The 14,838-nt window shown below is 39.9% G+C and overlaps 1 protein-coding gene across 4 annotated transcripts in view; it reads right to left on the bottom strand.

Moving 5' to 3' along the window:
* Positions 1 to 14,838, bottom strand: part of MAST2 (microtubule associated serine/threonine kinase 2) — a 221,091-nt gene that overhangs the window by 130,499 nt on the left and 75,754 nt on the right. For all 4 annotated transcript variants that reach the window (XM_053576307.1, XM_053576308.1, XM_053576310.1 and 1 more), the window contains exon 4: positions 13,624 to 13,655. In XM_053576307.1, coding sequence (XP_053432282.1) covers positions 13,624 to 13,655 — 32 coding nt within the window. The remainder of the gene's footprint in view (positions 1 to 13,623; positions 13,656 to 14,838) is intronic.

Below are 14,838 nucleotides of genomic sequence, written 5' to 3'. Positions count from 1 at the left end.
TGAAAACCAAGAAATGAAACTAACATTTTACAACCACCTAATCTTTGATAAACCAAACAAGAACATACCTTGGGGGAAAGACTCCCTATTCAATAAATGGTGTTGGGAGAACTGGATGTCTACATGTAAAAGACTGAAACTGAACCCACACCTTTCCCCACTCACAAAAATTGATTCAAGATGGATAAAGGACTTAAACTTAAGGCATGAAACAATAAAAATCCTCCAAGAAAGCATAGGAAAAACACTGGAAGATATTGGCCTGGGGAAAGACTTCATGAAGAAGACTGCCATGGCAATTGCAACAACAACAAAAATAAACAAATGGGACTTCATTAAACTGAAAAGCTTCCGTACAGCTAAGGAGACAATAACCAAAGCAAAGAGACAACCTACACAATGGGAAAGGATATTTGCATATTTTCAATCAGACAAAAGCTTGATAACTAGGATCTATAGAGAACTCAAATTAATCCACATGAAAAAAGCCAACAATCCCTTATATCAATGGGCAAGAGACATGAATAGAACTTTCTCTAAGGACGACAGACGAATGGCTAACAAACACATGAAAAAATGTTCATCATCTCTATATATTAGAGAAATGCAAATCAAAACAACCCTGAGATATCATCTAACCCCAGTGAGAATGGCCCACATCACAAAATCTCAAAACTGCAGATGCTGGCGTGGATGTGGAGAGAAGGGAACACTTTTACACTGCTGGTGGGACTGCAAACTAGTACAACCTTTCTGGAAGGAAGTATGGAGAAACCTCAAAGCACTCAAGCTAGACCTCCCATTTGATCCTGCAATCCCATTACTGGGCATCTACCCAGAAGGAAAGAAATCCTTTTATCATAAGGACACTTGTACTAGACTGTTTATTGCAGCTCAATTTACAATCGCCAAAATGTGAAAACAGCCTAAATGCCCATCAACCCAGGAATGGATTAACAAGCTGTGGTATATGTATACCATGGAATACTATTCAGCCATTAAAAAAAATGGAGACTTTACATCCTTCGTATTAACCTGGATGGACGTGGAAGACATTATTCTTAGTAAAGCATCACAAGAATGGAGAAGCATGAATCCTATGTACTCAATTTTGATATGAGGACAATTAATGACAATTATGGTTATGGGGGGGGACAGAAAGAGGGAAGGAGGGAGGTGGGTGGGGCCTTGGTGTGTGTCACACTTTATAGGGGCAAGACATGATTGCAAGAGGGACTTTACCTAACAATTGCAATCAGTGTAACCTGGCTTATTGTACCCTCAATGAATCCCCAACAATAAAAAAAAAAAAAAAAAAAAATTGAAACTAGTCTCTCCTGGGTAGTGGAGTTTTAGAAAAATACAGATGTCTAGGACTTAGTTCAGACACACTGAGTGTATTTTCAGTATTTTCTCAGTATGTGTAACATGCCACAAAATTATATGCTGAACATCAAGATTTTTTCCTCTGTAAAAACTGTTCATCCAATGTTTTATAAATCAGATACAACATTCACGCATTGAAAAACACTTTGAGGGCGGCGCCTGTGGCTCAGTCGGTAAGGCGCCGGCCCCATATACCGAGGGTGGTGGGTTCAAACCCGGCCCCAGCCAAACTGCAACCAAAAAGTAGCCGGGCGTTGTGGCGAGTGCCTGTAGTCCCAGCTACTCGGGAGGCTGAGGCAAGAGAATCGCTTAAGCCCAGGAGTTAGAGGTTGCTGTGAGCTGTGTGAGGCCACGGCACTCTACCGAGGGACATAAAGTGAGACTCTGTCTCTACAAAAAAAAAAAAAAAAAAAAAAAGAAAAACACTTTGAGACATATTGCTAAAACCTGGATTGGGGTAATTTTTCTCATTTTACATCCCTCAGAAAAAACTTAATTCTCTTATTGGTTGCATTTTTCTTGTTATATAAATTTTAATCAGAATTTTCATAGTTAAAAATTATTAGTAGTAAATTAACCACAGGTATTTGAAGTCTCTGTCATCTACAGAGAGATCCTTTTTTATCCTGATGCTTATCTGAAAGCTCAACCAGACGCCAGAGTCCACGTCTTCAACAAAGGAGGACTGTATCAGAACTCCATGGAAAAGGTCTGCAGTAGGTATTTTAAAACTACTGACACATCAAAGAATAGATTCTTGGATAGAGAGTTCCAAATGCATCACTTGGAAAACTGGACCACTTCCAGATCATTCCAATGGACTGAGTCAGAATCTACAGAACATTTTTTAGTCAAGAAGCAGACCACTAACCTAAGATCCAGTGAAATGAGAATTACACAGGACTGAATGAACAGATTCCCTCCAACCCAGAACAGAGAAAGTCTTTCTGAGTTTTCTTGCTGTTCAAGGCAATACAGTTATCTTCATAGGTTTAGTCAAGAATCTGTTCTCCACTTTACCAAAACATAATTGTAAAAAATTATTCTGCAGCCAATAACTTTTCTGAAATGTCATATTTAATCAGGTATAACAATCCACTTTCAAGGAACTATGGAGTGGATACTTATAAAACCCCCCAGGAAAACTGGCCTGATAGCTGGCTTTACGGGTCCAGTCTTATAGATGATAAGAAATGTCACTTCATGACAGCCCCTTAGGATATTTTGAGGAACCTGAAAAGAGAAGAATTCACCAAACATTGCAGGTAAAATCTGGAGGAGAGTTTCATAGGCTTGACTTCCTAGATTCAAAATATGTGGTACAAATAACAGAGGCCTTTAAGCCCAATCTGAGATTCTTTGCAAAGCAAACTTAAAGAGGTCCTGAGATAAATTAACATTCCCACTATATTATGCAAATAATCAGGCCAAATCTAACAAAAATGTTTGAAATTATTTTACATTTGATCTTAACCAAAAGGCTGAGAAGCAATGTAAGATAATTTTAGATGAAAAGTTTATGGACTATAGGTCGGGCACAGTGGCTCATGCCTATAATCCTAGCACTCTGGGAGATCAAGGCAGGTGTCAGGAGTTTGAGACCAGCCTGAGTCAGAGATAGACCTCATCTCTAAAAACAGCCGGGCATTGAGGCGGGCACCTGTAGTCTGAGCTACTCTGCAGACTGAGGCAAGAGAATCACTTGAGTTCAAGAGTTGGAGGTTGCTGTGAGCTATGACGCCACAGCACTCTACCAAGGGCGACAAAGTGAGACTATCTCAAAAAAAAAAAGAAAGAAGTTTATGGACTGTATAGAAATTTGGATAAAGTAAAAAAATAGAGGGAAAAAAAGGTTACTGGGCACTTCTAACAGAAAACTATGTATTGTTCAGAGAATACTCTTCTGGTTTATTTGGTTCTAGGTTTTTACTGCCTTTGAGCTATTTTATAACTCTCTAAGTTATAGATAACTGATGGCAATGCAAAATAATTCTTGTCTATAGATATGCCAATAAATTCTATGTAGTGGAGATTCAATTCATTTCCCTTCTCCCTGTGGAAAAATTCAATTTTATAACAATTAGTAAATTCATTTCAACATCCCTTTACTTTCTTTTCTGTTTTAGAGACAGAGACTCACTTTATTGCCCTCGGTAGAATGCTATGGCGTCACAGCTTACAGCAACCTCCAACTCCTGGGCTTAGGTGATTCTCTTGCCTCAGCTTCCAGAGTAAGCTGGGACAACAGGTGCCCAAAACACCCAGCTATTTTGTTGTTGTTGTTATTGTTGCAGTTTGGCCAAGGCCAGGTTCGAACCCTTCACCCTCATTATATGCGGCCAGCGCCCTAACCACTGAGACACAGGCGCCATCTTCCTTTACTTTCTATAAATTTGTGCTTCATCTTTTTTTGGGGGGGAGGGGTTTTGGCTGGGGCTGGGTTTGAACCCGCCACCTCCGGCATATGGGAAAATTTGCGCTTCTTTAACTTCTTCTTTGAACTGGCTATTATATTCACTAGATTCCCTTATTAATAATGAGTTAAGGGCAGCACCTGTGGCTCAGTGGGTAGGGTGCCAGCCCCATATACTGAGATTGGTGGATTTGAACCCAACCCCAGCCAAACTGCAAAACAAAAAAAATAGCTGGGGGCGGTGCCTATGGCTCAGTGAGTAGAGCACCAGCCCCATATACCTAGGGTGGCGGGCTAGAACCTGGCACCAGCCAAATTGCAACAAAAAAAATAGCCGGGGGTTGTGGTGGGTGCATGTAGTCCCAGTTACTCCAGAGGTTGAGGCAAGAGAATTGCCTAAGCCCAGGAGTTGGAGGTTGCTGTGAGCTGTGATGCCACAGCACTCTACCGAGGGCCATAAAATGAGACACTGTCTCCAAAAAAAATAAATAAATAAATAACAGCCGGGCATTGTGGTGGGTGCCTGTAGTCCCAGCTACTCAGGAGGCTGAGGCAAGAGAATCACCTAAGCCCAGGAATTGGAGGTCGCTATGATCAGTGATGCCATGGCACTCTACCGAGGGTGATAAAGTGAGACTGCCTCTAAAAAAAAAAAAAAAAGAGTTAAATATTTAACATGTTTATTTATTTTTTTTTTTTTTGGTTTTTGGCCGGGGCTGGGTTTGAACCCGCCACCTCCGGCATATGGGACCGGCGCCCTACCCCTTGAGCCACAGACGCCGCCCTAACATGTTTATTTTTTAAAAAATCAATAACTTTACAGATATATTTTTAATTTATAAGAAAACGATATTTCTAAAGGTAGGAGGATAGAACACATATTATTTTATTTTACTATTTGTTAGCTCCATTTAAAACCATTAAACATTTATACCTTTATTTGTGCCAGACCACACACATGTTTAAAACAGGTCCAGATGTTTGCCTACTTATAATAGGCTCTGGGAATAAAACACTATACCACACAACACAGTCCTGCCCTCACGGAGCTTACAGTTTGCTGTGAACTGAACTATCTCCCCCCAGAATTCATATGTTGAACCCTTAACCCCCAACATGAATATTTGAAAAAACGATCTTTTGGAAGTAATTATGGTTAAATGAGGTTATATGGGTGAGGCTTTCATCCAACAGAACGGGTTGGCTTAGAAGAAGACAGAGAAGAGATCTGTTCCTCCACCCCTGGACACACGTACCTAGGGAAGGCTGTGTGAGCACAAAGCAAGAAGGCCACTGACGGGACCTTGGTCTTAGACTTCCAACCTCCAGGATTATGAGAAAATTTTATTGTTTAAGCCACTCAGTCTGTGGTATTTGGTTATAACTGCCAGAGCAGACTAACATATAATGCAAGGAGAGAAGACAGACAATTCTTCATTTACAACTGATGTAAAAGCTATGAGGGAAAAGTACAGGGCTTAATGAAACTGTTCTGGGGCTAGGTGCCTGCAGCACAGGGGTTACGGCGCTGGCCACATGCACCGAGACTGGAGGGTTCCAACCCGGCCTGGGCCAGCTAAACAACGACAACTGCAACAAAAAAACAACCGGGTGTTGTAGCAGGTGCCTATAGTCCCAGCTACTCGTGAGGCTGAGGCAAGAGGATCGCCTAAGCCCAAAAGCTGGAGGTTACTGTGAGTTGTGACATCACGGCACTCTATGGAGGGCAACACAGTGAGACTCTATCTCAAAAAAAAAAAAAAAAAAAAGAAAAGAAAAGAAAAGAAAAAAAAGAAAGTATGTTCTGGGAAACCCATCTTAGTCTGCAGACAGCAACATATGTGCATAGTCAGAAAAGCCTTTCATAGGGCAGAAAGATGTAAGCTGACACTTGAAAGATAAGCAGGAATGGGACTGGTATAATAGATGGGGGAAAGAACATTCCAGGCACAGAAAACATACTGTGCAAAATATGGAAGACACAGATAGGAATCGGATTGTGCAGATTATCAGGTCTAATAATCAAGTCAATATTTTAATAGTTTCTTTTCTGGCTATTGCATGACAGGTGAACAGACCAGGGATAAGCCATTCTAGATAAAGAAGTATCAGCCAGGGGCAGTGCCTATGGCTCAAGGAGTAGGGCGCAGGCCCCATATATTGGAGGTGGCGGGTTCGAACCTGGCCCCAGCCAAAAACTGCAAAAAAAAAGAAGAAGAAATACCAGCCAGTTAGATTATAGCAGTAGCACAGGCAGATTATAAAGGCTAGCACTACACAGACATACCACTGGTAATAGGGAAAAAAAAGCAAAGTAATTAAGAGGTATCTGTGGCCAGGGGCAGTGGTTCACGCCTGTAATCTCAGCACTTTAGGAGGCCGAGATGGGCAGATTACTTGAGTTTAGGAATTCCAGACCAGCCTGAGCAAGAGCGAGTCCTCATCTCTAAAAATAGTTAGGTATTGTGGCAGGCACTTGTAGTCCCAGCTACTTGGGAGGCTAAAACCAAAGAATCCTTGGGCCCAGGAGTTTGGGATTGCTGTAAGCTATGACACCACAGCACTCTACCAAGGGAAACATAGTGAAACTTTCTCAAATAAAAAAAAAAAGAGAGAGAGGGTGGCGCCTGTGGCTCAAAGGAGTAGGGTGCCGGCCTCATATGCCAGAGGTGACGGGTTCAAACCCAGCCCTGGCCAAAAAACTACCAAAAAAAGAGAGAGAGAGATCTGAAAGGAATAACACATAAGACTTATGAGTGTGAGGAAAAGCAAGGCAATAAGTGTTCTATCCTGAGCAAGTGGTACCATTTAGTAAGCTAGAAAATAAGAGTGAAGCTGGTGTTTGAGACAGAAAATGACTTTAGTTTCACAGATGCTGAAGAGGCTATCTGAGACACCCAAGTAAATTATAGTGAGAGGTCTAGAGTAACAAATGTAGGAATAATGGACATAACAATAGCTACTTTTAATCTACAGTAACAAAAATGAGCTCTCAGAATTTTCAGTTCCTTTGTCCACAGGTTTACAGCTCACCAAACAACCATGTCCACTCTTTAACAACAAAATGATTTCTGTAGGGAAATTAGTGATCACTATGGCTTTATCCCGACCAACTTCTGTCAAGCCCTGCCTTCCCAAGACACAGAGAGAATCTATGTGAGATTATTTGCTATGTAAGATCATTTCTTAAAACATGGGCTCTTAAATGTAAAACAAAGCTATCACTTCATAGTCCTTAAAGGTACCAAAATTTCTGATTTCCAAAGTCCCACAGAAAAACTAAACCCCTATATCAGGCACCAATGATACTTCACAAAGGGTTTACTGTGTGTATGAAGCAGGTGGTGTCTCTTTTTAGCACATTCTCCAGAAGCACTGATCCAGGTATCAAGTTGCATCAGAGTGGAAAAGTACATAATGACCCTGTGTCAGTTTCACCAGAGCAGAGCTTGACACATCACATCCTAGAACCCCAAGTACTCCTCCCTGCCCATTGCCTATTCTGTGCATACTAGACATTTACTTTCATCCAATATCTGATATCCAAGTCCACTGCCCAAATGAGTAAACTAACAATGCAAAAACATAACTATCCCAAGGGTTCTAAGAATAAAGACCCATGATACCAACACACACCCACCCCATGATGGTATACCTCTTCACTCCCACAGTCCATTCTTTACTGCCACTAACTGTGCATAGCCTCTAAGAAATAAAGCAAGATATTTCACGAAATATGAAGAAAATTTCCTAATATTGTAATGGGCATGAAAAACACTTGATTTTCAGGGTTAACTAGAGACACAAAAACTATTTACATTAAGCTCTCAAATGTTGGCCGTAGGTATTGGTGCTAAACTTCACAATCAAAAGAAACAATCGTATGTGAAAAGAAAATTTCCAGAAAGAAGCCCCTACTACAGGAATGTGGGGAAGAAAAGCTATTCTGAACTGCTTAAATTATGAAAAAGCAAAATACAATACTCCTCAAGCTTGGGTAAACAAATACAAATAACTTTAAAACGTTAAAATCTTTTTCCACAGATACATATACTTTGAACGTGGTTATCGAATCCATGAAGTCTAATATTAAACTAGATTTTTAAATGCATTTTTTTTTTTTTTTTTGTAGAGACGGAGTCTCACTGTACCACCCTCAGGTAGAGTGCCGTGGCGTCTCACGGCTCACAGCAACCTCTTAACTCTTGGGCTTACGCGATTCTCTTGTCTCAGCCTCCTGAGCAGCTGGGACTACAGGCGCCCGCCACAACGCCCGGCTATTTTTTGGTTGCAGTTTGGCGGGTTTGAACCCGCCACCCTCAGCATATGGGGCTGGCGCCCTACTCACTGAGCCACAGGCGCCGCCCTTTAAATGCATTTTTTAAAATACCCAAATGTGCTTAGATATGAAATAGCTTTCTAAAAATGAAAATGGGCTTGGCGCCTGTGGCTCAAGCGGCTAAGGCGCCAGCCACATACACCTGAGCTGGCGGGTTCGAATCCAACCCGGACCCGCCAAACAACAAGACGGCTGCAACCAAAAAAACAAAAAAAGCCTGGCGTTGTGGCAGGCGCCTGTAGTCCCAGCTACTTGGGAGGTGGAGGCAGGAAACTCGCTCGAGCCCAGGAGTTGGAGGTTGCTGTGAGCTATGATGCCACGACACTCTACCCAGGGTGACAGCTCGAGGCTCTGTCTCAAGAAAAAAAAAGAAATTAAAAATGAAAATGACGGGCGGCGCCTGTGGCCCAGTTGGTAAGGCGCTAGCCCCATATACCGAGGGTGGCGGGTTCAAACCCAGCCCCGGCTGAACTGCAACCGAAAAATAGCTGGGCATTGTGGCGGGAGCCTGTAGTCCCAGCTACTTGGGAGGCTGAGGCAAGAGAATCGCTTAAGCGCAAGAGTTGGAGGTTGCTGTGAGCTGTGTGATGCCACGGCACTCTACCAAGGGCCATAAAGTGAGACTCTGTCTCTACAAAAAAAAAAAAAAAAAAATGAAAATGACTTAATTTCCGGAAGTGGCATCTAAAATAAATGGTATTTTATTTTAGGCCAAAAGAACTTTCATATCCAACTCACCCAAACAAAGCTCTTATCATGGCATGGATGATTCACTCCCCATATTAGAATTCAGTAGCTCTCTTTCCTAATCTGACCAAGTCACTATACATATATCAAAATCACTCATTACAGACTTCTATTCTCTACTCAAATTAATAACTTAGTGAAAAAATTAATTCCTAGACAATACAATTTAAAATTCAAATTTTCAACCTTTGCCCTACAAAAACATACATCCTCATACCTCTTACCTATTCTTTTTCTTCATAGCACTCAGTACAACATGATATACTATATGTGTTCTTGTCTGTCTCTATCAAATGGAATGGAAACTCCAGGAGTGTAGATATTTTCCTTTATTCCCCATTGTTCTGCCAGTATCTAGAATACTTACTACACGTATTTGGAACTGAATAAATACTATATGATGGATGCATGGATGGATGGATTGATTTGAGCAAATGAAAAAGTTCATGGAGGCAAAAAAGCAAAATACAATAAGTTACTTTGCTACAAAATACTTAGCAGGTGGTAGTGCCAAAACTCAAACCCAGGTCTGCCTGACTCTCAAGCCCACGTTCTTCATTTCTATGCTACACATGCACCTACCAATTTGGAGACACTGGAGAAATTACTTACTGAGGGAAAGAATGTATATTTTGTATAATGCCAAAATATCACAAATGTCTAAAAATCTATGTATGAGTTCTTGTCCATTTTGATGCAACTACCATATTACATGGAAAAGCATTAAGAATTACAGCCTCCAAAATTACTAATTTTCATTTATTTTATATCACTCAGCTACTTTCAAAATTATGCTAAGTTAATTAACTAAAACTGACTCTTGAAGGACGAGAAAACCAAACTAGCTGCAAACTCCAAATTTCTCTGTGCCCTTGTACCTGGAATGGACATGCCACACGATCTGCTCTTGCAAGAGCCATTCTGAGAAAGAGGCAAACAAGGACACAAATACATAGCACTCTCTTCCTGCCCAAGACTTGGAGGATAATTATAAAGCCTTTTTAAACTTTCCAAACTAGACTACGAGGACAAGAAACAATGGAGCAAATGGTAAGTTATTCATTTATTAACATCAGTTTCTCCACGCTTACTACAAACTTTGTACTAATTAAACTTATTCAAATATATGTTTTGTGGTTCTTACCTTTCTGGCCTCTTTACTGCAAATGCTAAGAAGCACTTTGCCTTCTACTACACACTCATGCAAATGCTTGCCCTGCTCTGTGTAGAAGAGCTGGAACTTCAGCTATTCAGGAAGATGACTATGCATGGAGAGCAAGTAGCCAATCCCCTCATTTTACAAGCATGGCAATTTAGGTCTAGAAATGGTAGTCCCTGTTTAAAGCCATACATCTTAGGAGTGGCGAAGCCTAGGTAAATATCCATGTCTCCTTGCTTCCTTATAGAACAAAACTTTTTCTACTCCTTCAATATTAAAGATAAGAGAAGATATTGTTTACATTGAATAATTGAAGAACTTCTGGCTTAAGCATAAGCTCTCCAAAATAAAAGAATTTATCTAATTAAATCTTATAAACTCAGAGCATAGATCAGTGCCCAGTACGTAGCAGGTATTAGTGTGTACTTACTGACTGATCAATTGTTTAAGTAAGTTATTTTATCAAAAAGAAAGAAAAAGCCTATTTTTAGCCCTTATTAACCAAAAATTTTCAAGGCAATAAGAGGAGGCCTCACTTCAGATAACACTAAAATGAACAAAAAAATGCTCCTGGTATCAATAACACTAAGGATACTTCTTCTTCTCAGCAACTCCATTCATTGGAGGGAAATGTTTCTGAAAGAAATTAACTGCCTTGAGCCTTAATTTATTTCACTTAAGCTTAAGAAAATGCAGATCTCTGAGAACTTCCAAATAGAGGGAACTAAAAGAAAGGAGAAAAAAAGACACCAAAAGTAACAGAGGAAAAAACCAAGTAAAAATATTTGCTGAGGGTGGCGCCTGTGGCTCAGTGAGTAGGGCGCCGGCCCCATATGCCGAAGGTGGCGGGTTCAAACCCAGCCCCGGCCAAACTGCAACAAAAAAAAAAAAATATATATATATATGATGCTGAAAAACCACTGCCTTTCAGTTATGTATGTAGGACACACTACTCCAAGTATCACCCCAATACAAGTCCTCCTAGGGCCCTTGCATCCATGGTTTATGGAAAGCTCAAGACATTTGTGAAGCTAGACTTGAGATCCAATGTTATAAGTAAACATAAAGTAAAAAAAATATGACTTTTAAATAATAGTATTTATCTAAATTTAACCCAGTGTATTTATAAGAATTCTAAAAACAATACATCCTAAAATTAAACTGTAAATAAACACTATAACATACGTGATCCTTCTAATACAGGGGTCCTCAAACTACGGCCCGTGGGCCACATGAAGCGGTATGATTGTATTTGTTCCATTTTGTTTTTTTACTTCAAAATAAGATATGTACAGTGTGCACAGGAATTTGTTCATAGTTTTTTTTTTAAACTATAGTCAAGCCCTCCAACAGTCTGAGAGACAGTGAATCTGGCCCCCTGTTTAAAAAGTCTGAGGACCCCTGTAATCTAATAGATTTAATAAGAAGGAAAAAGCAAGATCTTCATTTTTTTATTATTAAACCATAGCTGTGTACATTAATGCAATCATGGGGTTTTATAGACCGTTTGATACATTTTCATCACACTGGTTAACATAGCCTTCCTGGCATTTTCTCAGTTATTGTGTTAAGACATTTATATTCTACATTTACTAAGTTTCACATATACCCTTGTAAGATGCACCACAGGTGTAATCCCACCAATCACCCTCCCTCCACCCCCCTCCCTCCATTCCCTTTACTCCTTCCCCCTATTCTTAAGTTATAGCTTTCATGTGAAAGCCATAAATTAGTTTCATAGTGGAGCTGAGTACACTGGATACTTTTTCTTCCATTCTTGAGACACTTTACTAAGAAGAATATGTTCCAGCTCCATCCATGTAAATATGAAAGAGTAAAGTCTCCATCTTTCTTCAAGGCTGCATAATATTCCATGGTGTACATATAACACAATTTATTAATCCATTTGTGGATCGATGGCCACTTGGGCTTTTTCCATGACTTAGCAATTATGAATTGGGCTGCAATAAACATTCTGGTACAAATATCTTTGTTATAATGTGATTTTTGGTCTTCTGTGTATAAACCTAGTAGAGGAATTATAGGATTGAATAGCAGATCTATTTTTAGATCTCTAAGTGTTCTCCAAACATCTTCCCAAAAGGAATGTATTAATTTAATGATCTTCATTTTATAGATAAGGCAATTGAGATTTAAGGAGATGAAGCAATTTGCCTAGGTTTATAAAGCTACTTAAATGACATGGTCCAAAATAAACCTTAGGAGTTTTCTGATTCACAACTGGAGTCTCTTTTATATCAAACAAAAAACAGCTTTCATAAACCAGCCAAAAAAACAGCTTCATAAGAACCTCAAAAGACAATGTAACTAAAGCATTTCACAAAACAAAATCCTAAAACAGAAAGTAACTAAAAGAATTACTACGTATTTCACACACTTTAAAAATGCACATAATGTACACAAAGACTATATTTAATAAATAAACGTAAATACTACTATATCTTCCTCCTTAATTGCATCTCATGTTTCTTTAATGAAAAGTTTCAAAACCATTATTTTATCAAAGTTCTATGTCCTTAGTGTTCCCCAAATTTGGCTTTACTAATAAATGATGGTAAGTATAGGTGTGGTGTAGGTGTATAAAATACAAGTTCTTGAGCTTCAACACAGGGATTCTAATTCACTAAGTTCATGTTCTGCATTTTAACAAGCATTCCAGATGACTGAATGGCCAAATTTACAATATCACCCCAAAAAAAGTCTTAAGAGAAAAAGCAATCCAAGGAAATACAAGAAATTATATTCTTATAAGGGACAAAGACTAATAATCTCCCCTTACCCTGGAGCCAGGGGAGTGGGGTGTGTAAACAGACCAGGTTGGGAACCTATTTCATTCAAGTCTCAAAACATAGCTGCCCTTGGCACAACTTGACAGAAAAGTTGGTCTCCCCTTAGTATCACGTTATGAAATAGATATACAGTTTCAATTTGCACATTCTTATCTTCTTAGCTTGAGTCTATTAAAACTCAGTAAATCTCGGCTCAGGGCCTGTGGCTCAAGTGGCTAAGGTGCCAGCCACATACACCTAAGGTAGCGGGTTTGAATCCAGCCTGGGCCCACCAAACAACAATTTTTTGGCTACAACCAAAAAATAGCTGGGCGTTGTGGTGGGCGCCCGTAGTCCCACCTACTTAGGAGGCAGGAGAATCACTTGAGCCCAGGAGTTGGAGGCTGCTGTGAGCTGTGATGCCACAGCACTCTACCCAGGGCTACAGCTTGAGGCTCTGTCTCAAAAAAAAAAAAAAAAAAAACAACTCAGTAAATCTCTAAAATGCAAGTATAAGATTGTGATAAATATGTAAGTGGCAGCTTTTAAAACATACTAGGCAAAAACTGAGTTAAGGAAGGGGATGTGGAGCAGGAAGGTACATGAAAGGAAGATCTGACCTAGTGGGATAAGTCAATTGACCCAATGGCTTCCCTGGCACAGACAGGACTGCACAGAAAAAGAACTCTTGAATGGTATTCTTTCAAGTGATACTGAAAACAATTCCCAAGAGAGATTCCTATGTAGGAGATCATAATCATAATCATAACGGTAATAATTGTCTACTTACAAGCTGCCTCTTCTTGGAAGGCTCAACTCTTTCTGAAAAACAAAACACACACAAGTTAGACATAGGAATCCATCTGAGTTCTGTTTGCCTAGTTCTGTTTGTCCTAGGGGAGTTACAGAAATTATCCTAATAATGGCAAAGACTAAATATTCCTAAATGATAGTCTTGGGTGGCACTGGTAGCTCAGTGGGTAGGGCACTGGCCACATACACCAAGGCTGGCAGGTTTGAACCCAGCCCAAGTCAGGTAAAATGATGACAACTGCAACAACAACAACAACAACAAAAAAAAAATAGCCAGGCATTGTGGTGGGAGCCTGTAGTCCCAGCTACTTGGGAGGCTGAGGCAAGAGAATTGCTTAAGCCCAAGAGTATAGTTGCTATGAGCTGTGACGCCATGATACTCTACCCAGGGCGACACAGTGAGACTCTGTCTCAAAAAAAAAAAAAAAAAAAATTTTTTTTAAATAAAAATTTAAATAAAAATAAATGATAGTCTTTTCTTTGTTTCTTAAATTTTAGTTAAATGAAGAGCAGTGAAGTTAACTATCACCTTTTATTTTTCCTTCCTACAAGGAATGTCTCAAAGACTATTTCAATATTTTTCCCACTAGATGGAACCATCTCTCCACTATAGATTCCAGGTACTGTGAGCCAGCTGTTAAGTACTGATGAATTATAAAGGATTCACATTATTAGTGGCAGGGACAGAAAAGGAATGAAATGGGAAATTGGGGGGACAGGGGAGGTAATTAGAAAATATTTTAGATGAGGAAGTATAGAAAATTAAAAAGTACAGAAAGTGATATAAAAAAGAGATAACACATACCACTGACATCAGAAGTAACCTTTATAATAACAATTGGGGCCCCCATAACTTGCTTTCCAAATATCTCCCACCTCCCACCAGTCCTCATTTAACAACTATTCGCTCTCTTTTCTTTTTTTTTTTTAGAGTCTCATTTGCCAACCTAGTAGAGTGCTGTGGCCTCCCTCATAGCTCACAGCAACCTCAAACTCTTATGCTCAAGCAATCCTCTTGCCTCAGTCTCCCAAGTAGCTGGGACTACAAGTGCCCACCACAATGCCTGGCTATTTTTAGTGATGGGGTCTTGCTCTTGCAAGACTCCTTTAGGCTGGTCTGGAACTTCTGAGCTCAAGCAATCTACCTGCCTTGGCCTCCCAGAGTGCTGGGATTACAGATGTGAGCGAGCTC

The sequence above is a fragment of the Nycticebus coucang genome, chromosome 22, assembly GCF_027406575.1.
Source record: "Nycticebus coucang isolate mNycCou1 chromosome 22, mNycCou1.pri, whole genome shotgun sequence".
In the NCBI taxonomy this organism is placed as follows: Eukaryota; Metazoa; Chordata; class Mammalia; order Primates; family Lorisidae; genus Nycticebus; species Nycticebus coucang.
This window is presented reverse-complemented; position numbering and strand designations above follow the sequence as displayed.